General features: G+C 40.7%; 2 protein-coding genes and 2 long non-coding RNA genes across 27 annotated transcripts in view; 1 reads left to right on the top strand and 3 right to left on the bottom strand.

The window, feature by feature from the left end:
• PPP1R12A (protein phosphatase 1 regulatory subunit 12A) overlaps positions 1 to 6,743 on the bottom strand; it is a 123,210-nt gene extending 116,467 nt beyond the window's left edge. For all 10 annotated transcript variants that reach the window (XM_085221820.1, XM_010708460.4, XM_085221809.1 and 7 more), the window contains exon 1: positions 6,507 to 6,743. In XM_085221820.1, coding sequence (XP_085077946.1) covers positions 6,507 to 6,743 — 237 coding nt within the window. The remainder of the gene's footprint in view (positions 1 to 6,506) is intronic.
• LOC146545260 (uncharacterized) lies at positions 3,231 to 5,416 on the bottom strand. The gene is made up of 2 exons (XR_014882779.1): positions 4,900 to 5,416; positions 3,231 to 3,925 (listed from the first exon to the last, which is right to left on the bottom strand). It is a non-coding gene; the product is annotated as an uncharacterized LOC146545260 (long non-coding RNA).
• Positions 5,803 to 13,315, top strand: LOC104910134 (uncharacterized). Of its 14 annotated transcripts, none has more exons than XM_085221861.1 (5): positions 5,803 to 9,034; positions 9,208 to 9,291; positions 10,407 to 10,710; positions 11,254 to 11,458; positions 13,146 to 13,315. In XM_085221861.1, exon 1 carries the CDS (start codon positions 5,803 to 5,805, stop codon positions 6,541 to 6,543), a length of 741 nt encoding a protein of 246 aa, XP_085077987.1. In that variant the 3' UTR covers positions 6,544 to 9,034; positions 9,208 to 9,291; positions 10,407 to 10,710; positions 11,254 to 11,458; positions 13,146 to 13,315. The 14 variants fall into 14 exon arrangements, with proteins under 14 accessions (XP_085077987.1, XP_085078028.1, XP_085077977.1 ...); XM_085221902.1 differs by having other exon boundaries at positions 10,590 to 10,710; XM_085221851.1 differs by having other exon boundaries at positions 5,803 to 8,843; positions 8,960 to 9,034; positions 9,208 to 10,710.
• Positions 13,316 to 23,640: 10,325 nt separating this feature from the next.
• Positions 23,641 to 25,810, bottom strand: part of LOC104910147 (uncharacterized) — a 57,590-nt gene continuing 55,420 nt past the window's right edge. For both annotated transcript variants that reach the window (XR_014882790.1, XR_014882789.1), the window contains exon 5: positions 23,641 to 24,049. This is a non-coding gene — a long non-coding RNA (uncharacterized LOC104910147). The remainder of the gene's footprint in view (positions 24,050 to 25,810) is intronic.

The raw sequence follows: 25,810 nt of genomic DNA on the forward strand, positions 1-25,810 counted from the left end.
ATAATGTAAACTCTTGGATAATGTAAACTTAAATATTTCAATGAACACGTGCATGTTCTTCAATCCTGTCAGCTCACCCTCAAAAGAGACGACTGTACAGAAAGCAGGAAGAAATGTACTGGGCTCAATTTCTGAGTGGATTGCAGAGCCTTACTAGCCCACGTCAGATGATAGAGAGCATGCATGAAGGGATAAACAAGTACAGGACTGGCCAAGAGCCTGTCAAACCATCTGTTCCAACTAAAATTTAGCATATACCCTTAAGCAGATTCTCAGCTAGAAGACTTATGTCATATCTCTACTAATGATTTATACTGCCTAGTTCTCCATCTCCTAACCTCAGATCCAGCTAATAAATTGAAAATTTCTCATTTGGTAAGTAGTAACAAAATGGCAATCAAGAAACTTGCTATTAAGATGTCAAGATCAAAAAGGCTTCAAAGCAAGCATGCTCACGTCAGATTTATTAACACTTACAATTGCTCATACCTACTCTCAAAAGGTGCTTTTGATGATTCATTATGAAAGGAATATTCTAAGATACAAAGCATATGCCAGAATATATACAAAACCATGGATAAAGCTTTACTGTAAAAGCAATGTTAATGCTACAGTGGAATTCATAGATAGAGACCAGTAGAAATTGTCCCTGACCATTACACTTCTGGGAGACAGATAACGTAATTCAGATGATAAAGCTTTGAACGTAGAACTCTTACAGCGTGACTAGATGAATAAGTGTAATAAATCTGACAAACAAAGGAAATTGCTTTAAACAATATAACTGACAGGTGTTAGAATTCATTTGAATGTTCTGTGAACAACATCCATAGCACTCAAAACTATTTGAAAAAAAATTCTGACGTCAAATTTGGCAGAGCAGACAGGAGATAAGAAACCTAGAAGGGCAAAAAGAGTGTTACTTCTTTTCTGCTTGGTATAATAACGGAAACAACTGTTGTAAATGCAGCATTTAAAATTTCCACTGTTATATTTAAAGTACATTTCAAACAATCACTTTTTTTTTTCTCCTCTTGCTCCATTTCAAAGGGTGCAAAAACCAAAATCTCAGATGACACGATCAGTAGGAAGTTAACAAGTACTTACTGTAAAATCAGAACCTATCTACAGTAACTATGGAGGGAAGGATCCATGGCCCACACAAGAACCAACTCCCATTACAAAGGGGATTTTAAATGAATGTGTCTCTGTAGTTTAATCGCTTACTGAAGTCAACATTACACTTATTTCAGGATTCATTTTCTCGCTGCTTTGTTGTAAGTTGGAGAATTAAACCAGGATAATGTAATACAAGCTTAACAATGACTAAAGTTTTCACTTGTGTATCACCTACAAGAGTTTTAGGGCCTGTGTGGGTGGGAAGCTGCTTCTCCTCTGAAGAGGAGGTTTTAGACATTGAGTTCATGGCTAAGGACAAAATCTTTATCCACAAAAGGAAGTTCTCCTTGATAGCCTTGGAAAATCAACGGCTTCAGAGCATGCAGTAATATTTCCACCCCCCCAAAAGAAGCAGTGCAGAAGTCATAGCTGGGAAGTTACCAAGATAGCTTCGAACTATTTCCATGCCTTCCTTATCCTTGGTTGTTGGGTGCTACTGCTATGATGCAAACACCCTGGAGATTTAAGACTGTAGCAACCTGTTCTTTGCTCTTATGACTTTACATGCTCTGCATGCTGTGGCCCCAGCACAAATATATGACCTGTGTTATCACTTGTCAAAAAGGATCCCAACAGTACAGTCTTAATGCCCTCTATCTAGTCCTAAGGCAATGGGATCCAGAGCAGGTAAAACTTACAATCCTTTTTCACCTCCTGTTGGAAAAGTAATCATAACAAAGGTGATAGTTGATGCCTACTGCAGCAGTACCCTATTACCATACTCAGTTAACTATGACCACACCACCAGGAACCCTGACAGAATTTTTCATTAAACTACTGAAGAAGCTCCCCTCATGGAAGAAGAACCCAAGAAGTAAAACCCAAGCACAGGACTGACGGAGAATAGAAATTGTCCTTCGCTGGTTAGTAAGAATGAGCATCCTATGAAACACTTGCAAATTGTTTCTCAGCATCTTAATTAGAACTGATGAACAAATGCAGACCACCGTTATCAACAGCATCAACTAAAAAACTGTATTTAGCATTGCAGAGTGCCTATTTGTAAACTGTTATAAAGTGGACCAAACAGTCAATGTCATGTGTTTATTTATTACTTGGAGAGTTGCTAGAAAACACTGATATTCACAACAGAAAGAAGGAATAGCCTATGGGAAACTGCTCAATTAAGCGGTACTTGTGTGCACTTTCACACTGAGGATGAATTCTCCATTACAGGTTAGGCAGTCTTCTTGTTCAGCCTCCATCACTGACAGTACCTGGCACACTCAGTGATCCTGTGCACAGCCAGGACAACAACACTCTTCCAAGCACAGCACCCTCTCAGGCAGGGAAGAGCAGCAGCACAGCAAGACATCTTCCATGCCTCATGGTGGGATGAGATTGCAGTAGTCCTCTTCCTCCCCAAGGTCCAAAAACCAAGCTATCGCCTACTAAATCTGAGCTGCCACAAAGGAAGAGGGTAGCCAAAAAGCAAGCTGCCTGAATTGTCATACATACATACTTAAGTGCAGCTGTCTTCTTTCTCAGGAGCAGGCAGGTACTCCAGAGCACACACCCATGCTCCCAGGGGAGAGGCACATGCATGAAATCCAGGAACTCACTCACATATCAGGCCCTCCCCAGCACATGCAGCCCTCTCGCGCTGCTGCCCAGAAAGGCTGCCCTCCTCCTTCCTGGACAAGCTCTGTGCAATTTCTGTCTAAACTGCTTTCACTCACTTAAGCAGTATGAGCCAGCAAATAAGTCCTCTTTCACAGAGGGCAAGAAATGAGAACGGGAGAGAATCCAAATGCTTTGAGGAAAGACAGGTGCTTGGCCTTTAAGAGGACAGAATTGAATCCCATTCTTAATAAATACGTATGTATGCCCTAGAAGGGACTAGGTTTTATTGAAAACCATACAGCCTCTTCTTATTTCAGAATATGCCACATTCCTCTTCTCTGCAGAAACCATTAACTTGTGAGATCACAGCTCACCTTCGGGCCGTTTTTCTCCAGTTCAACTGTTCTGGCAGATAAGAAAGGCTGCACTATCTGTATGTTGGATCTCACCCTGTGTGACAACTGTCAGGGAACATAGTATTATGAACATTATCCACTTAAAAACCAAGTTTATTGAACAGACTTCCAATGTGAATTTACAACTTAAATTTACAGGTAAGTTTTCTGGTCTTCCAGACACTTCATATACATGTGTGTACATAAGATATTGTAATAGGATGCGTAAGAGTATCTTCCTGCAATATCCTACATTACATACATTCTCCTATAAATGGATAAGTTACACACCCAGTTTCATCCTTAGTACTGAACATCTAACCTGAAGGTATGCTAAAAAAGTTCTTAAAGGAAGAGAATGACATCTGGATCCAACACCATATACAGGAGTAATCATCATCATCTAATAACAAGTTTGTCCTTCAGTTCTGCGAGATTTATTTTTTTAAGCTCAAATTTAATAAATGCCCTCAAACGTAACACACTATGTCCATTCGTCTCTGCACAGCAAAGCATACAAGATTACAGAGTGGCAATGACAAGAGATGAAAGAAGAACCTGCACATGCTCTTCCCATTCCTCACAAGCTACCAAGCCAACAGGAATTTCTTCCCCCTGTACATGTTAACGGAAACAGACCTACATAAAGCTTTCTGATATTCTACCCCACTGAAATGGGAGAAGTCCAGCTAATTGCTTTAGTAACAAAATGTGATGCTCCAATAAGGATCAGATCTGAATTTCAGTATTAATAGTACTTCTTCCTTCAGCACCTCCAACCACTCAGGCTGTGGAGACAACAACAAAAAGACACAGTTTAAACCCTTTCCAGTTAGATATGGAAGTTACAAGAAAAACAAAGGCTGAACGACAACAGAATTAAACATTCAGATACAGAACGTGAGCACCAGAGCTAGATGATCTTTAAGGTCTATTCCAACCTAAGCCATTCCGTAATTCTATGAATTCACCCTCAATGACTGTAAAAAAATATTAGATGCAAAACTAAACCATACCCAAAGAAGGTAGGATCACTCTGTCCCCACTAACAAATTCATTCCTGTAAAGCAATATAGTGTACAAGGAAACTGACAACAACAAGCAGCAATGCAACAGCAAGGACAGTAGTTTTCAACAAAATGGACTTCAACACTATTGATGTTAGTCAGAACTGTCAGGACAAATGACAAGTTTTTGAAGAATATCCCCTTTGGGAACAGATACAGCTTTGCTTTATTCCATAACCAAATCGGATTAAATGAAACCGTATTACGGACGGCATACTGCATGATGTGCACCTTTCATATGATATATTAAGAATCTTGATAATAATGAAATAACAAAGCAGTCATGGGAAGAGGTTTGTTATTTTGCTATCCTCCGTCATTGTCTTTAAAAAAAAACAAACAAAAACAAGAACAATAAAACCCACAACAAAGAAAAGCACACAAACCATAAGATGCCTGGGCTGCCTCAAGAGGATTATCATCTCACAACTGATCTTCTTATTTGCTTTTAATATTGTAAGACCAGAAAAAGCTCTCTGGTATCACTACAAGAGAGTGCAGGACAACAAGCAGAGTCTTAGCAGTGTAAATCTTTATTCTACTAGACTTTGCCCTTTCAAATTGCAAACATCTACAGGTGAAAAGATAGGCAGAATAACAGCAGAGTAATTCTGATGCGGGCTTCGCTGTACGTAACATCAAAACCACTTTGAAAACGCTATTTATACTTCATGGAGAAAAACAACATCATTCACCTCTCATTCTCAGAGAGCCGAGTCAGACATCATCCCTGCCCACCAATCGCTGGTGCGCAGTCGGTGACTTGCAGATCCAACGATCTAACCAGTTAAGGAATGACTTCTAATACTGAGTTCCCTTCAAGCACAAAGCAATCATATCCTGATTAGAGAAGAATAAATGCACAAAACCAGGCTTGTGAGCAACAGGGTAGCCTCAAGTCAGGCAAGCCTGCTGCAGTAACACTCTGACAGCCTTAACCACAACGCAGTCATTCTTCCAGTTGAGTTCACAACTGAAAGCAAACCTTACACTGCCAAACAAGCGATGACACACACAGGAAACAGAGCAAAAAGCAGTGAGATTTTGTATCTGATATTCAGAATTGGATTATATTCTTTATTACTAAGGAGCAACTTATATTTGTAGAAATTCACATCTCCGGATGTCTATATGGGTAGGATAACACCCACTGAGTTCACCACCTCATTTTTGTTTAAGTACAGTGCAATATAACAGTGTCCCAATTACCTCACTTGACCATTCTGGGAAGACTGCAACTTGATCAACCCACATCTCAATCTTTTTCTTCCCCTTGAACTAGCAAACAAGTTCTGAACTTCAGAACGACAACCGGGCCCGTCAAAGATACATACATATAATCTATGTATTTTTTTTTACTTTTTAGCTATCCAGGGAATTTAATACGGTGGGGAAGCTTTTGGCCTCCTAGAAAAAGAAGAACTATTCGGGCAAACCCGCATTATCTCCGGATTGCCACAGCCTTTCCTTATTTGGCTAACGTTTTGAGATTCCAATCAGACTGCTATGAAGTTCAGCGTGCACAAAGCATCCATTTTGAGGAAACTTCACAGCCTGTCTCCCCGCCGTGCCCCTGCCCCGAGTGAAGTTCCCCCTGGATGGCAGCAGCCCCGGCCACACACCCACGCCCAAACAAAGCCACTCGGCTTCGTCGCATTGCTCTCCGACACGCGGAGGAAGGCTGTAAAAGCCCCGCTTCCCTTCAACTTCAGCTCGCACACTGCGGCAGAAGCCATCGCTCGGGAGAGAAGCGGGCTGTTATCGACACGCGTTCCTCTATTAGACACAAATCGCGAGTTTCCCCTCGGAAACGGGCTGGCTCTCTCCGCGCACGGAGGAGAGAGCTTTTATCGGCCCGAGCGCGGCCGAACCTCCGGACGGACGGAGGAAGCCGGAAACCGCCGCGGGGAGCGGCGGCAGCGGGAAGCGACCCCGCCGAGCGCCTCCCCTCACCTGCGGCCCTGCCCCGAGAGCTCCCGGGGGGCTCGGGCGGGGTCCGCACCCCGACCCCGGCTAGGGTAACTCCCAGAGGGCCCTACAGCGGAGAGGGGAACCGGCCCCTCGCCCTCCCGAGCCGGCCCGGAGGCTCCGGAGCGGAGGCCCCGCCGCACGGCCACTCCCCCGCCGCCCCCGAGCCCGACCCCGCTCCCCGCCGCCTCCCGCCCCGCGGCCCCTCCCCGCCCCGACACCCCCCAGCGGAGGGGAGAGCCGCCGCCGCCGCCGGTCCCTTCCCCCGCGGCCGCTTCCCACGGGGACGCCCCGCAGGCCTCGCCCCCGGCCCTGCCCGCCCGGCCGCACCGACCTGGTGGAGCGCAGTGAGCCCGTCCACATTGGCGTAGTTGATGTCGGCGCCGCGCTCCAGCAGCCGCAGCACCTCCTCCGTGTCCCCGCTGGAGCAGGCGGCCAGGAAGACGGCGCCGTCGTCGAACTTCACCTTGGTCTTTTTGCGCTTGACCACGGGCGGCTCCAGGTCGGTCTCGGAACCGATCCAGCGCTTCAGCTGCTCGTTCCGCTTCTGCTTGGCGTCCGCCATCTTCATGCCCCGCTCCCGCCTGACCCCCTCGCTATCGCCGCGCCGAGGATAGACTATATACCGCCGTATCCCACAGCACACCGCGGCCCGCGCTCGCCCTCGCTCACGCACCCACCCAGATGGAAGCGCAGGGCGGGAGGGAGCTGAGGGGCGGGGCGGTGGCGGCGGCGGCTCCTTAGCATAATCCCGCGAGACTTGCCGGCGGGGCGGAGCCCCAGGGAGGAGGGCGGGGGCGCGGGGTGGGCGAGGTGTGGCCGTTGGCTCCTGACGTCACGGGCGGACGGGGGCGGTGACGGGGCCGGGCCGGGGCTGTGCCGAGGCGCGGTTGGCCTTTGCGCGGCCCGCGGGTTCAAGAGTTCAGCCGGAAGGGTCAGCGGTTCTGTTAGGGCAGCCGGAGCGGGCCTCGGGAAGTAAAGCGAAGCTGCAGGCGTGCCGCTTCCCTGTTCGCGTTTTCCTCCGCTTGCGCCTCTGTTAGCAGAGTGACTGTAGCCGCCCTGAGAAGAAGACGCGCGGGGCTGCTGAGGATGCCCTGCTTGGGAAACTTAAGCGTGCCCGCGTTTGGGCAGCCTGGCGTCAGAGCAGCGTCTCCTGAGGTGTCTTGCACAAACCCCCCTGCGCTCACAGGGGTTTCTGTTTCAAACCCTTGCTGCTGCGCTGGTTTCTGTTACGTTTCACTTTTATTGCCTGTAAATCTGGAGCAGTGCACCCTGTTTCAGTTGGGAGAGGAGGAATTACAGCGCGCGCAGCCTTTGAAGACACAAACATTGTGCTCAGAATTGCTACTTCTGGGAACCAAGCTGTTACAGGCAGTTAATTTCTTTCCCTGTGCATAGCATGTTTTCTTTAGCTATAAACAACGTATATTTTCTTCTATATTGAATAATCTCTAGGGGTAAAACGTGGCTTTAAGCTTACTGGAAAAGAAGTTATCATTTCAACTAATTATAGGAAACAAAGTATAGTTTGAGAGGGTCACCAAACCTCGCACTCATCAAATTTTGTGTGGTTTGTTCTTTCCTGTAATCTCTCCTTTTGCTGCAGTCTCTCAGCCTGCTCAGGCTTCTTATTTCAATCATTAAAAATGTTGGTGGCATTTCCCAAGAAGCAGTGGTCAGAAGGTTGCATACCTGCAGCAATGTGTTTGGTCAGAAGGTTGCATATCTGCAGCAATGTGTTCTCACTAACACTCTTCAGAGCAGGTTTTCACCTGGAACTATTTGCATAGCACCCATCAGACGTACTCATACAGCAGTGCATGACACACAGCCCACTGAAAATGTGCAGATGTAAATTGCTGGCATTTGAAAGACGGCATCTGGTAGACAAGATGAAAGATTTGCCAAAGAGAGGTTTGCTATCCAAATATGTCAACAAAAACCCAGGATCTAATTAATACGTTCCTATTGATGATCCATGTGTCTACTCAGAGATACAGCTTAGGTTCATGGATCTGAAGTATGGCTGATTGTGCACAATCCACTTCAGAAGTGGTCATCGTAACATTTATTACTCACATGGTTAATTGAACTATGGCTAATACACACATTTACCAGCCTACAGCTTGGCTGCATCTACTGACTCACATCTAAGGTGAGGATCTGTGCATGATCCAGCTACATACTGCAGTCTTGTCCTCTTCAGTACATTTCCTTGGGGATGGACTCTCAATCCAATTACGTTTGTGAATTATACTACTTTCCCAGAGAAAAGCAACTCAGGAAAGAACATCCTCTGTCCCCAGATGTCTCCAGTATTTTAAATATACCCTCCCCAATAGTCTACTTCTTTCTTTCCCTCTCAATTGGCTGTCTGAAAATTTGACTCTTCAAAGAACCCGCATACCTACAGAACACAATACAGTGATTTCAGCAAGATTTAAATCAAGTGCTCTACTGGCAGTAAAGTAATTCTAGGCAAGTTGATAGGTACTTGTTTGAAATGCCCTCTGAGGAATTTCATTGGTATGGAGCACTTATTTTAGGTTTTCATAAAGTTTCCAGTCACCTCTCCTTGACTTCATTCCTCTAGCTCAGCTTTTTCTATTTGATCATCAAACCTCCTTCATTCCTCAAGCAATAACAGTAGGTTACACAGGAAAGCATCCAGGTGAGTTTTGAATATCTCCAGAGAAGTAGACTCCGCAACCTCTCTGTTCTAGTGCTCTGTCACCCTCACAGTCAAGAAGTTTTCTTCATGTTTGTATGGAACTCCCTGTGTTCCAGTTTGGGACCCTTTGTCCTCTCACCTTGCAACCCTGCAAAGAACCTGGCCCCATCCACATGACTCCCAACAATGAGGTATTTATTTTATTTTTCTTACAAGCATTGCAATCATTGTTGCAAACTAATTCATGCAAGTTTCTGTACTACAGAAGTATACCAATGTGTTACTCAAAATAGACATGTTCTGGAACATAGGATTTCTCTTTCGACCTCTTAAGGATAATTGTTGTCTTCCATCTTGTCATCAGCAACAGAAATCTGACACATTGCGGCTTCTAAAAATTTTGTCCCAATGTTTTTCACTCTCCAGTGAAGACAACCAATATATCAAGGTTAGTTTCATCAATTCTAGCTCTGGGAAGAGTGGATATTCTGAAGAAGTAGTGGCAAATACTTATATATTGACATAAAACTCTATTCTCCGTGGTTTCTATAAAGAATCATAGAGTTTAAAAGGAGAAATGGGATACAAAAATATGAAACCCTTTTTCAACATGGAAACATAGTGGAGATACTTATCATAAGAAAAAGGCATTTCTTTCATATTTTAAATTTGACAGTCATATTCATTTCTATTTTTAAATATGTTGCATTCTCTTTTCTAATTGTGTGGCAAACCCACACAAGAAACAGTGAAATCTCCAGTACATTCCTTATCCAGAAAAAAAGAGATGGAAAGACTATGCACAAAGTGCTATCAAAATTTTGATGTAAATTATGTAAGAAGAAAAATTGTTTTTTTTCGGTTCAGAGCAATGTTCTTACACAGAAATGTCAAGGTGGGTTACTTTTAATACTGCATAGTCCTGAGTCACCAAAACCAAAACTAAAACTACCATAGCAACCCAGGCATATATTTATAGGCTGTGCAGTTCTGAATCAGATTTGCAATAGTGTCTTCTCCCATCGTCTTTATTGAGCTTTACAGATTGCCATGTTAATGTTCTTGGATGTTAGCTAACATTTAAGCTTGATTCACGTACAGATTCTCTGACATATTTCTACTTGTACCAACTGCTAAACTGGCATTCATTCTACTGATAATTTCAATAGTGCATGGGTTACGCTAGAAATAGTTGATTTGGTTACTGAAAAGTAATACCATGTCCTTTGCAAATGGGAGATATGCTTATTTATAAAACTGACTTTATAAAACCATTTAAGTTTTGCATAGCCTCTTCATGAAAAAAAAAAGAAAAAAAAGAAAAAAAAACAACAAGAAAATGAGATTGAACTGTATTTTGTACAATAGAAATATAGGCACTCTGTTTGATCTCTGAGGTCCTTGAGATTTCTCCCCATGTGTAATTGTAGATCTCTTGTTAGACACTCTGCCATGACAATCACCCATTTTGTCCATGTGCTGTTGAGAACAAGTATCTTAGCTTTATTCTAATGTCCAAATTGTCACATAATTTTATGGTTGTTTTTATCAATCTCTGTTCAGCATTTCTTCAGGTGAAGTGTTTCCTTTCCACTCTTCTCTGTGGCGTGATTCAAGGAGCGAGCTGTTGAAATGCACAATATAAATGCTTGGGGGAAGGGAATGACCCATCACTGTGAAATGCATGCAAGATGTTCTCTGTGAGCTGCATTCTGAACATATCACAGCTGAGAAATGTGCTTCCAGGGCTGCAGGAGGACGATTTGAACAAAGAGAAATTAAAGACATGCTGATCTAGCTTCTTACAATGCAAACATACATATACTGAAGAGTTATTGGCTGCAATGACAGATTTCTGCTACTGGAGGTACTGGAAGATTTTCCTGTTTTGATATCTGAAAGTCTTTCTTCAATTAAAAGTTTAAAAACACTAAAATCTAAAATTGTTAGGCCAAACAATTGGCTTGGGTTGGGTTTTGATATCTGTAAGTATGCCCTGCTGCTCATAGTGCCTACAGACTCCATTTTTATGAGCCAGCAGATCATATGAGATAACTGCATGCTCGCCTCAGGACTGGTCTTAGCAATGTAGTAACATAAGTAACACACCTGTAGCAGTGACAAAAATAACGGTGTTGTCCTTTGGCCTATCCAGGCAATCATATGGAGAGCCAAATTGTTTTCTTTGAAAGAGAACTGGCTGATAGTACAGTGATGCTTATGTATAAGAATATTTTTGAAGACCTTTTCCCCTGAGTGCCACATAAACAAGCAACCAAAAGCAGTTTTCTTGCTCAGAAATCACTTTTCTAGTCTAGTTCAGCATCCTTATAAACAATCCTGCCATTGCTTTGTTTGCCCTATGTTTGTTATGGCCTGTGTGTTTGCTACACAGTTTTTTCTTCTGTAGGTGACTCCTCAGGCTACGGATTCGCTGATTAGACTTCATTCTATGTCATCAAGTGACTCCTCTGGTGGCTTCCTATTGTTCCGTAACACAAGTCCACAAAGAAATTGAATTGCATCATCCTGTCAGTTCTAAAGAAGGATGGCTTAACTGAGTAAATTAATCTGACGTAACATTAAGCTGTGGCAACCTCTTACATAACATTAAGGTACTCCAGAAGCTTTAATTTCAATATCGTGACTGTAGAGATGCGCACTTCAGAATCTTTTCAAACATCTTCTCGTTTGTCAGGTTTATGACTTTCAACCCTCATCTGATGAAATCACATTTCTTAACCATTCCTAAATTGGATTGCTGGCCTGCATCTCCTCCATTCAGACATCACTATAACTTGAAAAGCCCAACTGAGAAGAGAGCCAGAAGAGTTTTTTTTTTTCTAGTACATGCATAAAGTAACTCAAAACCAGCTTCTTCCCACCACAACACTGTTTAGTCACTTCATATAAGAAAATGAAAAGGTCATTCTCTCTAGATCTTAATCAAAATGTATGCTTTCCTTAGAAAACTTGGATTTATGGCAGAACCTACTATCTGCCTGAAAGAGACAGCATCCATTCCCAGCATTTTCTCTGAGTCTCTTCTTCTGAGACTGGGGATGAGTCTTCAGATAACTGAGGCATCCAGACACGGCAAGAGCCAGTTCTGTGCCCTCTGTACAGTCCATTCTCTTCTCCCAGACACAGACACTATTCTCAACCTTTCCACAGACTGTGTTATTCGTTTGACACCAGAGTATATTGTCAGCACTGGCTGACTTTTTGGCTTGGTTAGTTCTGTGCTGCTCTAGCAAACCAAACAGACCTGTCACCAAGGGGTGACAGGAGCTTTCCAGAGGGATGGGAGTGCAGGCTTGCTGTTCTCAGAAGCAGGGAGACATTAAGTAGAACCAACAATCATAAGAAATCTTACCCATAGTTCTAGCTGTGAGCATTGTCATTATTCTCCCCTCTTGAAAGATATTTTTTTATGATTTGGTGTACTTTACTCCTAGGTTCTGGCCTGTGTAAGATAAACCTACTAGTTAGAGTAAGACAAGTGAGCACAGCTGAGACAGTTCCCCAGGTTCTTTCACCACCATTTTGTCTTTTGAGCAGAGGTGCTGTGTCTGTCAGCATTTCTCTTTCCTTCCATGTGACAACTGGCAAATAGAGCTTTGTTCAAACATGGTAAGGAGTGTAAGGCTAGATAATTTTCATATTAAATAATAAAAATAATCTCATTCTTGACAGTCTTCATTTTAAAGCATCTTGAGTGTGCACACTTAATACTCAGTCCTGGGAGTATAGCAACTGCAGTGTGAAGAAAGCCAGGAACCTCACCAAAACTCATCCCAGTGCACAGCTGGGCTGTGGTTTGTCCTCCGTGTCTTCCTGCCCCTTCCCCACAGGCGTGTTTGTGCCATGGTCACTTCCCTACATGCAATACTGGTATAGCTACTTTCTTGTAACTATGAAATAGTCATAGGATACTTTTACTTCAAGCTCTAATTGAGACCTGAGACACTGATATTGCTGAGCCCAGACACTTGGCTCCAGGTTGTGTCAAGTATTCCTTGATCTGTATATTTATATATGTGCATTTTGTTACTCCTTCCTTCCTTCTAAAGGAATAAAGAAAGTAAAGGCTGGTCCTATAAAACTTCTGCATTATACTTATTTTAAGACAGATATATTGATAGATAAATATATATTGTGAAATGCTAACATTTGAACTGGATTAATAGAAGTAAAATGAGCTTTCTAATTGTGTGATTAATTATAGTTTACAGTTAGAATTTTAAAGTTGAATTGTTTTGATTATTCTGATTATTAACATTTTTATTATTTTTTTTTTAGGACTGCAGCCTGATGGGTAGAATAACTAACAGGAAGTTAAAACATTTGTGGTTCTGCATCTGAGTCTTGATTTTACATGGAATAAATAACTTTAAGTTCCTAATTTTGAGTTCCTACCTCATTTTGTATTTAAAACTCAGGAGCTGAATAAAGAATTTTGATCACAGTAATTAGCTTCTTTCCACTCCTAGTCCTTACAATTTCAGATTCTGAAGATTTAAGTTGAATCCGTAATAAAGATACAAAAACCTGTTGCAGATAAAGACCCAAATGTTGCAGCTTCTTTTGCAGTGGGAAATTTGACTGAGGGAGGATTACGTGCTCACTCAGAATACCCACAATCACTCTTGTCTTTTGGAAAACAGCACAGTGATTGCTCTGCTAAAATGTTTGTGTTACAGTTTTTGGGTTCCTGTATTTCAAAAACTTAGATTTTGCATAATCTTGTGTATAATATCAAATCTTAGGATCTTGCTAAAATCAGATCATTGCTCTCCAGAAAATAAATGGCAAATGATTGCTTCAGAAAGGCAAGGGCCTGGCCTCGCTCTCTAGTCGCTTTACACTAGATAAGATTGGAGAAGACAGAAAAATACTATAGAAATAATAGCTTAAAGTACCTTTCTGATGTCTTCTTCCTTTACAAAATAACTAATCCATACTAAAAATTCAAAATCTTCCACTACTTTTCTGCGTCGCATATTTAAGAACACTGTTAACTTCAAAGAGATATCTGGCAGCTCCCTGCACAAAGTAGGAATATCCAGCAACCATATCCATGCATATTCAAGGTTATATAACATACACTTCTCTGCAGCAACAATAGATAAATGGAAAAAATGATTTCTTAGTATTTTATTCCCAAAATATATGCAATAGTTTTAACAGCAATTAATTCTAGAAGTATAATAATTGCATAGGTAATAGATACATAGAACACATTAGCAACTTGCTCCAGCTAGATGGACTATAGATGTTTTATTTTATATCCATTTTAAACTGTCAAGGATAGATTTAGGAACCCTTACTTGTTTTTGTAAGTTTATGTTAGCTCCCCCAAATGTCCCACTGAAAACCACTGCAGTTACTTATACACCTAAATGATTTCCAGATAAAGTATAGTTTCTGTAATATGAAACTAAATGATATGTTGATTTATTATGGGGTTGTACACTACACAGACAATTTACAGCCTGGCTGTTTATTCAGATTAAACATATTATAGCAGAGCTGGGATCACATTCCCTAGTTATACAACATTCCCACAGATTTGCACTTTAGCTTTGGTAGGGAGATGAAAATCAGGCCTCAAAGCAGTAATTACCCCACATGGTACTCATGCATAGAGAGATAAAGCTAAATATAACATAAAGAATGCCATTTGCCCATACAGTGTTAAATGAACTCCATACCATAATCAGAACAGAGTTAAACAAAAACACACAGTTACCTAGAAACAAAAGCACAAAAGTCTGTCTCTATCACATGCTTGAAAGTGTTTATGGTCAGATCCTACCACTGTTGTTCACATTGTACAGCACTTATGAGCAGTCCCATTGAGGCACTTGGGTATTAAAATGATTTGGAAGTCAATATCTCTTCATTTGCCTTAAAAACTGCCTGAAATTGTGCGCCATTTAGATCTAACAATGCCTTTATAGGTTCCAGTGTACAATAACTCTGTTAGGCTTGCATTACCTGGTTTGGGTACAAGCTCCACAAGCATAGAGCTCAAGCCTATGCTGCAAAAGTCCTCAGTAGGTTCCCACTGAGCTTTTTGCAGCTCTGAGTACACTGTTACCAGGAGCCACACTAGTTTTAAGGTAGCTCAAGCACATCTTAGTGATATACTCCAAATCTGTTGATGTTTCATCTGTACACATGAATCAAATCATCAGATAGTGAGAACTTACTGTAACTATACCGGAAGGAGGCTTTCATTTTAGTACTTTATGTCAAAATTTTGAGTTTTTCTTACAGAAGTACATTTTCTAATAAGAGTCCAGACTAAGTATACTGAAATGAATAAAGACAACAAAGTCTAGACAAAGACTTCACAGAAGTGTACCTAAGAGTAGAGTTTGGCTGATAATGTCAAAAATTAATTTGCTTCTCCCATGCTTTTGGTCTTCGTTTTCAAAATGAAAATGAATACTCCACACACACAAAAAAAATAAGTCAAAGAATGGGATGCAGGGACAACCATCTTCCTTTTCCACGCAGCTTCTAACTCTTAAACATACTGAAACACAGTTTCTGTGCCTCAGCTGAGTTGCACAAAGACAATGTTCTTAGTTAAGCTAAGAACAGCTTTCAGGCCAAATGAGCTTAGTAGAAACCTTTCTGCCTTGGCCCCTTGTGACCCACACAGCAGATTTCTATCTCCTTGCATATCATGAGGGATGTTCAACATCTGGGCAAATGAGTGGGGCATCTACAAAAGTTATTGTAGGTTTACACGATACATCTAAAACTGAGCAAGTATAGGCAGAGATGGATTCATTTTTTCTATGCCCCAAGCTGGTGATATGTCTTGTCTGGAAGTAAAAAGGCACTTCATTTCAGATGATGCGAGCATGCAACTTCTAGATCAAAGTTAGCTTGTTCTTGCCTGACTTTGAAACAAGCTGCTGTCTGCCTGCACCTGTCTGCATAGATTGTTATGACGGGACATGGGTGTTGCAAGCCTCCTGGTGAGGCCCCAGGCTGACGTCTAGGTGGAAACAGGAGACAACTGATGTAATTAAGGCAATCTGAAGTTATGAACCAGAGCCATACAACACTCATTACTTTAACAGAGCAAGACAAAAACATAGTCGAAGGTAGGGTTTGGCATCAGAAAGTCAAGGAGCTTTCATGCACCTTGACAAGAGCACAGCTTTACGGTTACGACTGCAGGAAGAGCAGGCTGTAATGGAAGTCCAGAAGAAGGAGCAGATAGAGCAGGAGCAGAAACAGATAGCTTGGGTCACAGCTATGGCTGAACAGGCAGCAGGCATGAACTGGTCCTGAACCATGAAACCAAAGACAGTGAGAGGGACAAGGCCTAGAGGCAAGGCAGAGATCAGAGTTCAATCCGCTGTGCTTGTTCTGAGGACATCTTTTGTTCACACATCTATCTACCACCATCTAATGACATTCATCTACTGGCTGTAACAGCTGTTTGGGAGCCAGGTCCACCTCTGAAGGCACAGTACCCAGTGTCTGGCTGCCTGTGGGATGTCTTCCTTGGCTAGTCTCTTGAAGAGACTGCACTTACTAATTTTAACAAAATTAGAGCAGGATTGTAAAGAAATATGTGGAGTATTTGTTTCCACACAATATTAATATAATGAGGTGCGAACATGTAATCAGTCCCATTGAAACCTATAAGGCCTAATAGGTATGCACATACTTGTATGTCTGTTTATTAAGTATACACTTATTAAAGAATCTACTTTAAAATATTTTTTTTAGGGATGAAAAGATGCAATAAACAGTGGAACTGGGTGTTTCAGTACCTGTAGGGCTGATGATGGTGCAAGAGGTAGATGAGCCTTCTGGCATGGGTGTCAGTCATTGCATTCTGAGGCAGAGGTATGTGAAATGCTTGGTATGAGATTAATGCTATATAAACTGTGATATTTATATTAATCTTACCAAAGGGATACAAAAACAATTGTGTCCACAGTATCCATTGCCCTCATGCAATGCAACGGAATGGGATGAAAGCCTTTTTCCTTTAGCTCATCTTCATCTATCTGGAAAGCTGAAATTACATACAGGTGAGAGAAGTTGAGCTTCTGTCAAAATGCCATTTGACATAATGCCAAGTTTTAGTCCTTCAGAAACAAAAAGCTTTTGGCTTTTGCTATTTGGGCACTGCACCAGTTCCTTCCCATCTTACTCTTAGACTGAGAAACTATTAGTAAGACAAATGACTGTCAGCAATAAGATAGGTTTTTCAGGATGGGGTGTTCTTACACACCTATAAATGCACATATGAAAGCACAAGTAAAAGGTACTTGTCTGCACACTGAATTATCCACATTTGTTTGTTTCTATCTGATGCCTTCTTCAAACAGAATTTTTGTCTTCCAGTGTCATACATATGTGACTATAAAATGCACTCATAGTTGATTATCTTCTGGGTTTGTTGTCAGTGATCTTTGTTTATCCCAGAGGGAGAAAACAAAGAACAATAATTTAAAATAATTTCCGTATTTCTTGGGTGCTAAATAAGGAAATGAAAAAAGTAATGTCTTCTCTTACATTGTGTTTAAGGTATGTATCCAAACCGAATGAGAGGTTTCCAGTGCCATGTTTTTCAGATGATTTTATCATATCCCGGTAAACAGATTGCAGTCATACATTACCCTTGCTCTAGCTGGAAGATTTGGCAGGTCTTTACTTTTGGAATCAGGTACTCCTCTGCTTGCTGTTTATCAAGTAGTTTATAGTTTATAAAAGTAAATTTTATAAAGCCTCAGGATTAATTTCCTCAGGTTCTACAAGATAAAATTGGAACACATCAAATTTAAGAATCACACGGTTTTCACATGAAATAAACACATTTATTTTAAATCATGCTGTACAATAATCACTAATTTTACATATTTTTAATGCATTTAAATGTTTTTTTTTTTTTTTTTCTATTACATTCTGGAGGTCCCAATTATCTTGCCACCATGTTCTAATGCTGTGCATTAGAGAGTGTTTCCATTGCCTGAGTCATCTAAGTTAGGTGACCTTGGAAAGATCTTTCACTTTCCAGTGACTGTGGTGTAAAAGGAGACTGCTCTCCTAAGACAGCTACCTGAAGTTTGGCAGCATTAAGATCCTCCACTTCGCTCTAATTTAAACCAATGACATGTGAGTCCAAAGTGAACCAAATGGGCTGACTTCTGCTGGGGTAATTTTAAACATTCATGTTTTTTTGCACACCTGTAAATGTCTGGACAGTGAATTGAGCTGTTTCCATTCCATCTCAGTCTGCAAAGAATCTCATTGACTGTATGCAGGTTATATGAGCAAAATAAGTGAATCCAAAGTGAGACTTACAGAACAACCACCCTGTAAGAAGAAATTATTATTCACAGCTTTTCATGCTCTGTGGACCTCTTTTGGAACTGTGTCCTGTCTCAGAACCAGAGTCCCTGTTCAATACACAACAATCAGCTCCGCACTACCAAACGTAAGCACCATGGTCACATCTACATTACCAAGTAATTCAATGCAATCAGAGCAGATTGGCAGCTGGAAATGACTGGCACTGTGTCCTGCATTTGTGTTCTTTGCATTTGGGCCATCGAACCATGGTAAAAAACTGGAACATTGCATTTTTCACTTTATGTTGTCTTGTGACATGTGGATATAAACCAGCTACCATGATCTTGTGTGCAGAAAGTAAAAATCACTCTTCATTTAAAACAAATGAAGACAGATGCTAGTTTTCATTTCTTTAGAAGCAAGAAAACATTTCAGAAGTTACTGTGAATATGTAAATAATAGTAACCTAAAAACTCATATTTCACTGAGTATAAATCACTCTTATTCTTCTTACATTTTTAGTGTTTAACGAATGATTTGCTTCTGTCCCAAGGCATGAACTTTTCAGTCCGACAATGAGCGCATTTAATCCCCAACTCTCTTTAAATAGATTCTTCCAGCTCAGAACAGAGAGGTCTGGCAACAAAAGTGTGTTAATGCCATACTGATGGACGGTTTAAAATGCTATTTCACTTAGCCACTAATAAAAGTTATTTTCCTGTAACTTTAACATTTTAATATAAGCAATAAAAACACCTGGTCTTCATGTAATATTTGATAGTTGCTTTACTAAGGTTAGCATGTCCATGAAGTCCTTAGGAAAAGACTTGAAAATTCATATTAAAAATATATTATCTCCAACTCTGTTTTTACCCAAGGATAAAATCTGCTGAGAACTTCTAAAAAATAGTAACCAAAGTAAAATGGAAGATAAGCACACACACACAAAAAGTTAATTTTAAAATAATTTGAGTTAGTTGTGTATAGTGTATAAAATTTACAAAGTTTTAGAAAATAAAACATTAACTAAGATAACTTAGTTTAACTTTTAACTGCCAAAGACTATTTACAAACAACATCTATACAATGAGTATACTTAGAGGACTGCTTAGAAGTGCTGGAAATGCTGTAAAATGAATCACAGTCTGGTTTTCACCACCACACTTTCTTTAAATAATATGTCCACGAGAGATGTGGCCAGAGAAATATCCCTTTTGCTGGAAGTTAGTGTATTACATCCGCAAATATACAAATGTCAAGTAACTAGCAGAATAGGAAGATCCTGTTTTGGACTGAATTATACATGGAGAGCTTACTCACTGCAGAGATTCTCTTTAATAGACAACTGGTGAAGGATTTTTGGTGTCCTCTGTGTAATAAACCCTCTTAGTACTCCAAAAATGAAATATGTTTCAGAGGGGTCTGTTAAGGAAAAAGTGTTTGGGTAAACAACAATTACTTAGACAGAAAGTTCTGCTGAAGAGGTACTGTGTATACCATTAGTGCTGGGAAGCCTCGGTTGCTTCCATACTGTTAAGGCAATAGTGACTCAAAGTGATTCAGCAATTGTTGTTCCATAATAAGCAGACACAAAGAAAAAATAAAAACAACAACAAAAAAAAGCCATTATTTGAGCTGGCTCCTACAGATTTAAATTTTGGCAACTCTTTCAGATAGATTTACAATATTAAGTCTGTCTTTATTTGATGATAGATACTCAAATTAGAGAAGGCTGAAAGAATTGACTTTTAGTTGATATGTCTTCACTGATAATTAGTATGTACTTTGTATTTACCCTGAAAGCCAGACATAGCCTCTCTGCTGAACTGACATAAGCTACATTCTGCTTTTTCTTGTTTCATAAACCAGCCCTTTGGCTTCCAGGCATTCAAGGACATAATAGGAGGAAAAATTTTTCTCTGAGTTGAGCCGTTGAAGAAGGTTCTGAGCAGAGGCTATGGAGTCTAAGATATGAAGACAGATTTCCCAATAGATGAAATTAATATACCAGTGCGTAGGCTGCAGACTGCAAATAGTAGAAGAAGAAAGATATGATTGTCAATATGATTGTCAGCAGCCTGTTTGCATGTATAACTATAGTTTCAGCGATGAGTAAGGTTTGTCATATTTTAGATGTCTTCAGAATAATAATGAAGACGACTAACATTTAGCAAATCTGAAGCACTTACTGTTAAAAACAAGTAGCCGTGGTTGAACCACCATGATTTTATCAGCAGATCTCCCCTCAGTCTGACATTTACTTAAACATTGCGATTTGAAATCTGGTCATTAAAATCTCAAATGTATGCTTATTAAATAGAACTAGCTGACATATAATTACTTTTGATCCTTTTCCATTAGTGCATGCCTGGGTGTTGCATTAACTCTCAGCTGAAGCTGTCCTTCAACAGCTATGCCTATGTTCCTACAGCAAGTTACAGTACTGCACTCTATGGCCTGAAGTCATAGCAATTACATCTCAAAGCACTCCTTTCCCTCAATTATACAAGTACCCACTGTGTTTTTTAAATATCAAGTACTTCCACCCCTAAAACACAGAGGTATGGCCTGGTGCAACATCCAGCTCCCTGACTTTCTCATGAGAGGAGTCCTTAATTTCTCCACTGATGTGAAGAAGAACAACCACATGAGTTGAAATGAAACTCTAGCAGAACTATCATTGTGAGATATCCCACAGCACAGCTACTCAGTCCATTTCAGCTCATTCCAGTAAGGCTTTGGCACCCTGACAAGCAAAATATCAGTCAGAATCACAAGTATAGTCAGTTATCTCATCACCATTGACATCCAACAGTTCACTGGTCACATCTTTCATCTATTCATTATGCTGGGATTTGCTGAACTGTCCTGAATGAGCAACCCAAAACAAATTAAATACTTCTAAGAATATCCTTATGGAAAACTTTAAAAAGTTTTCTTGTTTACGTGTTTTTCCTTGCTCATCAGGTACTTCTCAGTGATGTTTTTGTACTATATGTGAACAGCTAGTATAGGAACTTAATCAGAAGAAAAAAGAAAAAAAAAAAAAGGACGTGATCTCTAGATTAGGATTGTAGACGTTAGCTCATAGGATGCTAAGAAGTGGTCTGAGTACCTTTTCAAGAGATAGAAGGAGAACCAGAGGGTGATTCAGGAAGATGTTTTGCAGCCTTTAAGATACCAAGAATGTATTACAAAGCATTAGGAGGCAGAAGAATCCAAGATTGATTTGCTGGGAGCTACTGTACTGCACAGATGGTTGTGTGATCTAGGTTGCATTTCATCTTCTGACACACAATAATATATTATAGCCAAACCAGGTCTTTTACTTGGCCACACTATATACTATAAGGGGAATCATATTCTAATTTGTGATTCATGTAAGAATAGTCAGCACCTTTAATTCTGTTTTTCATGGCTTAAATCTTCATAGAAGCATCTCTGTTTGTTATTATTTGATATGTAGATCATGATTCACATTGTCTTTCAAAACTGACATTTAAAATCAACAGTTCATTTAAAGTCTATGTGCAAGCCAACTACAATGACAGGAATTAGCACAAAGCAGATATTCCTCTGATTCTGACATACCATCAAAGTATGCCCTTCAGGCCTCCTTCAGGTGTGCATCTCCACTGTCTGCTCTGATAATTACCTTTGTGTCTGGAAGTTCAAAATCTGCAGAAGTATTTCCATTCCTACCCCCTTCCCTTCTTTTTCTCTCCTGTTTTACAAATATTCTGTAAAATGTGGCATTCAAACATCAAAACAAAATAATTTTGGCTCAGTTAGTCTAATTTGGAGATGTTTCCAGCATCAGACTATAAATATGTGTTAAAAAGTCATTGTGAATTGCACTGCAAAATGTTCGGGCAGAACTCATATTCTTCTTTGCACCCCAGTGGCTCCATGATGAATAGAAAAAATAGGTATCTCCTTGGGAAGCTGTTAGTCTGACAACAACACCAATGTTAATGTGGCAGTCTGGGAAGATGGACTTGCAAAAAAGCCTAGAAAAATCTTTTTAGAAGTATCATGTGCCTCCCCAACAAGCTGTGTTCAAACTAATGATCTGTCCCTGATGAACCAATAACATTTTCACAACCCTGGCAAATTAGCTCTTTTACTTCTACTAGCAAAGTAGAAAAGATGGCGTGGGTGGAAAAGCTGTGATATTACTTTTCCCCTAAAGCACCATTTAGGAAGCAAATTGCATTGCGTTCTTCTGTTGTTTTCCTGTGATGCCAATGATCATGATATGATGCACCAGGGCATTCTTAGTAGCTTTGAAGTCTTGGATCTTCCAGCTTCCACACAGTTGCTAAAAAACCTATACAGTATTCTTTAGCAGTGCAAGTGTAATCTCTTTTTCCTTCACCAAAGCTCCCATAACTCAGGGGATGATGGAAAGTTGGGGCTCCAACTCCAATAGAGCTGTCTGCCACAGCCCCTCTCCTCCTGGAGATCATACAAATTTGTACAACTATTCAGCCTCACCTCTCTGGGAACTTCCTGCCATGAGGCCCATAATCCTAACAATGGGTTTCTGGCACCCCAGTATGCTGCTGGGCCATCTCATAACACGGTGTTGTAGCTGCAGTGTGGTGAGGGGCTCTTGGGACACACTGCAATGGGAAAGCCAGCTGCAGAGCAAAGGGTCCCAGTGACAACTGAGGATGCTCACCCCATCCACCCATACCACACTGCTGCCAGCCATGTGCCAAGGGAAACATCAGCAGGTAAACATCCTCGTGTTGACATGGCTCCAAGTGTTTGAAAATAAGCCAATGTTGAGTAGCTCCTCCGTGTCTGAGAACCTGTGCTCTGCCGCAGTAAAGAGAAGGTGTTAAAGTAAGTACTTCCATGCAATATTCACAAGGCTTGTCTCCAAAGCGCGTCTGCAACTGCAGCTTGCTCATACACGCAGTGCTTGCCATGTAGGCCTCGGGGCAGAGCTAAGGGTCCATTCCAGAAGTGGATGTATTTCACCTTTCTACTTCCTACATTTTAGAAGTGTGAGTTTCTGTCATTTTAATGATTCATTTCTTACTTTTTAGAGGTTTAATTGCCACAGTGTAGGTACACTACTGAGGGAGTACTGTCCCTGGCCAGGACTTCCACAGCTACCGCTGACTGTCCCAAATGGCAGGTGCTGTCCTTCACCTAAAGTTAATTGTTATATGGCTTAAAATCAATATATTTTTTTAAATGTGTGGTGCATGAGAGGAACATGATCAGCATGGGAATTGTTTGAGCCATAGTACGAGCTCAAATGTGCTTAAGAATGTGGTAGCAAAAACATGGTGATTTTTTAAAACACATGTTTTGAGGGAGAGTATAATTCCACAAGTCAACATAACGTTGGTCACTGAAGCTCCTCCAGCATTAACTAGAGCTAATGAGTAACGGTTCAACAGCAACAGAAGAGCAACAGAAATGTTCTTTATTTCAGTCAAAATTTTCATGTTTAAATAGTAAGTACAGTTCTGTCTTTAGAGAGATTATCATAGCAGCATTGAGTCTGAGGAGAAGCTCAGGCCACAGACTGTCATCTTGAAGAGGAATGGAAATCTTCTGAAAATATTTATATTATATCAAATTGAAATTGACAGTGGAAACATATTCATAAGTCAAGATAATCTTTGTAAAACATTATAACAACAACCTATTTTACAACACATGTCCTGCAATTAGGTGAAGCTTATGACTGTGAACCAGAACCAGAAAGAAAGAACAATAAATGTGTTTGCAGGAGGCCTTCTGCTTGACCATTCTGTCAAATGCAGCAGCACTTGGCATAAATCATACACTGCTTTAATACTCCTTCTTCTGAAGACAGGGACGTAGACCAAGGCATTGGGATTATGGGGTTGGGACTGGTGAAATGAATAAATAAGTCAGAGTTAATCAAACAGAAGGAATACATTTTAGAGTGAATATGGAGGAAGATGAATAAGTCTTTGCTATTTTAAAATCATAAAACATAGAATTAATTTCTGAATAGGTAGAGCAATATTTTGGTACATTATTGAAGAAGTAACATACTCTAAAATACAAAATGAGAAGAAAAGTCTTGGTGGCTAAAATGTATATTCCCCTCATATTCTACAAAGGCTCTGGAGAAATTTTGTATACTAAAGTTTGAAAACCTTTTCTATCTCAGCCATTTCTGAAGTCTTCGTTTCCCAGTGTATCCACATCTTTGGGTATTTTTTCATTTTGATGTCAACAGAAAGTAAAATGATTTTTCAATCTATGTGTTTATTTATCTTATGAAATGAAAACAAAACAAAAAACAAAAAACAAAAAACAGGTTGATAGATTGGATAGATGGATGGAATGGATGAGTGAGTGGATGGTTGGATGGATGTGCACACAGACACACAACATCCCACCAGCATATCTGCAAGGAAGCGAATGATGAAGCTGAAGCTGGATGTGTCAGCACGATTTAGCAAATAGTAAATTGATGGATTCAAAAATACAATCAGGAGCTGGGAGATTGAACATCCATGCTAGTAAGTCCTTTTAAACTTCTAGGTTTGCATGTAGGGGCAAAAGTTTTCCTCAGGGCATGATCTGAATAGACAGATGATGCGCAGGTGTCAGAGTGGGGCTGCAACAACGATCCCTCAGGGCCACTGTGTCTGCTCCATAAATGCTAAGTTCTTGGGATTATAGATGGTTTTTTAACTTCCATCAAGATCCCTCCAAGGGAAAATGCTCCCATGATAGATATGCTTCTGTGACAGTGATCCGTTTCTTACTGATCTTTTAACAGAGTTTCAAAGGTACTTTGAGCTAACAATCATTTCCTGCCCATCTTCTCTCAGGGCTGTGCATTGCTGCAGGCTACCTGTGCAAGGCAGAGTGACCTTTAGAGCAACACAGTCCTGAGATGAGCTGGTTCCCGCCCCTCCTGCTTCAGAAAAGACCTGGCTACTAAGACAAAGACAGTGCAAGTCTGTCTTAGCTCTGGTAGGCACCTCGATGTAAGAGCTCTGGAAAATGCCGAACTTGAGCTATTATCTGGAGTCAGAACCCAGGCTACTTTGCTCTTCTTGCTGCTTTAACCTGTTAGTGAACAGAGCTCAGCTGTCAGCAATGTACTTCTTGGTGCCCTGTAGTCAGTGGGAGTGGCAAGTCATCTTCTCTGTGATGCAATATACTGTCACCAATCACCTAATTGCTTTCAAGAAAAACTGACATCAGGAAAACGCTTAATGTATTTAAAGGCATCTTCTCATACAATTTTAGCATGGAAGCGAGGAGGAGCCAACATCTTACAACCAGCTCTTTGCTGACATAAATAAAGCTACTAAGAGCTGAGAACTACTGCTTAGTATGCTGCTGAATACCTTTCTTACTGACCCCCCCTTTCTTGAGTATGAGCTTTTCCTGAACCCACATGGCAACACATTTTTTCTTTGCTATACAGTTGCTGCAGAGGTGTACCCCCTCAGGAGGTGTTCTCCTATCTGTAACCCTTCTTTTCCTGAGGACATCTGCATGGACCTTCCACCATGAAATTTACCTGAACAGTAGATGAGGGCTCAGATAATGCTGCTGAGGAAAACTATGGAGTTAAATAACATAAGGAGTAGTTTAAATGCTACAAGGAAACTAAAGAAACAGCA

This window comes from Meleagris gallopavo, chromosome 1 (genome assembly GCF_905368555.1).
Source record: "Meleagris gallopavo chromosome 1, MGAL_WU_HG_1.1, whole genome shotgun sequence".
NCBI classification, from domain to species: domain Eukaryota; kingdom Metazoa; phylum Chordata; class Aves; order Galliformes; family Phasianidae; genus Meleagris; species Meleagris gallopavo.

What these genes read in the sequence shown, in the direction of transcription:
- LOC104910134 (XM_085221827.1), top strand. Translation starts at nt 5,803, where the DNA reads ATGGCAGCAGCCCCGGCCACACACCCACGCCCAAACAAAGCCACTCGG.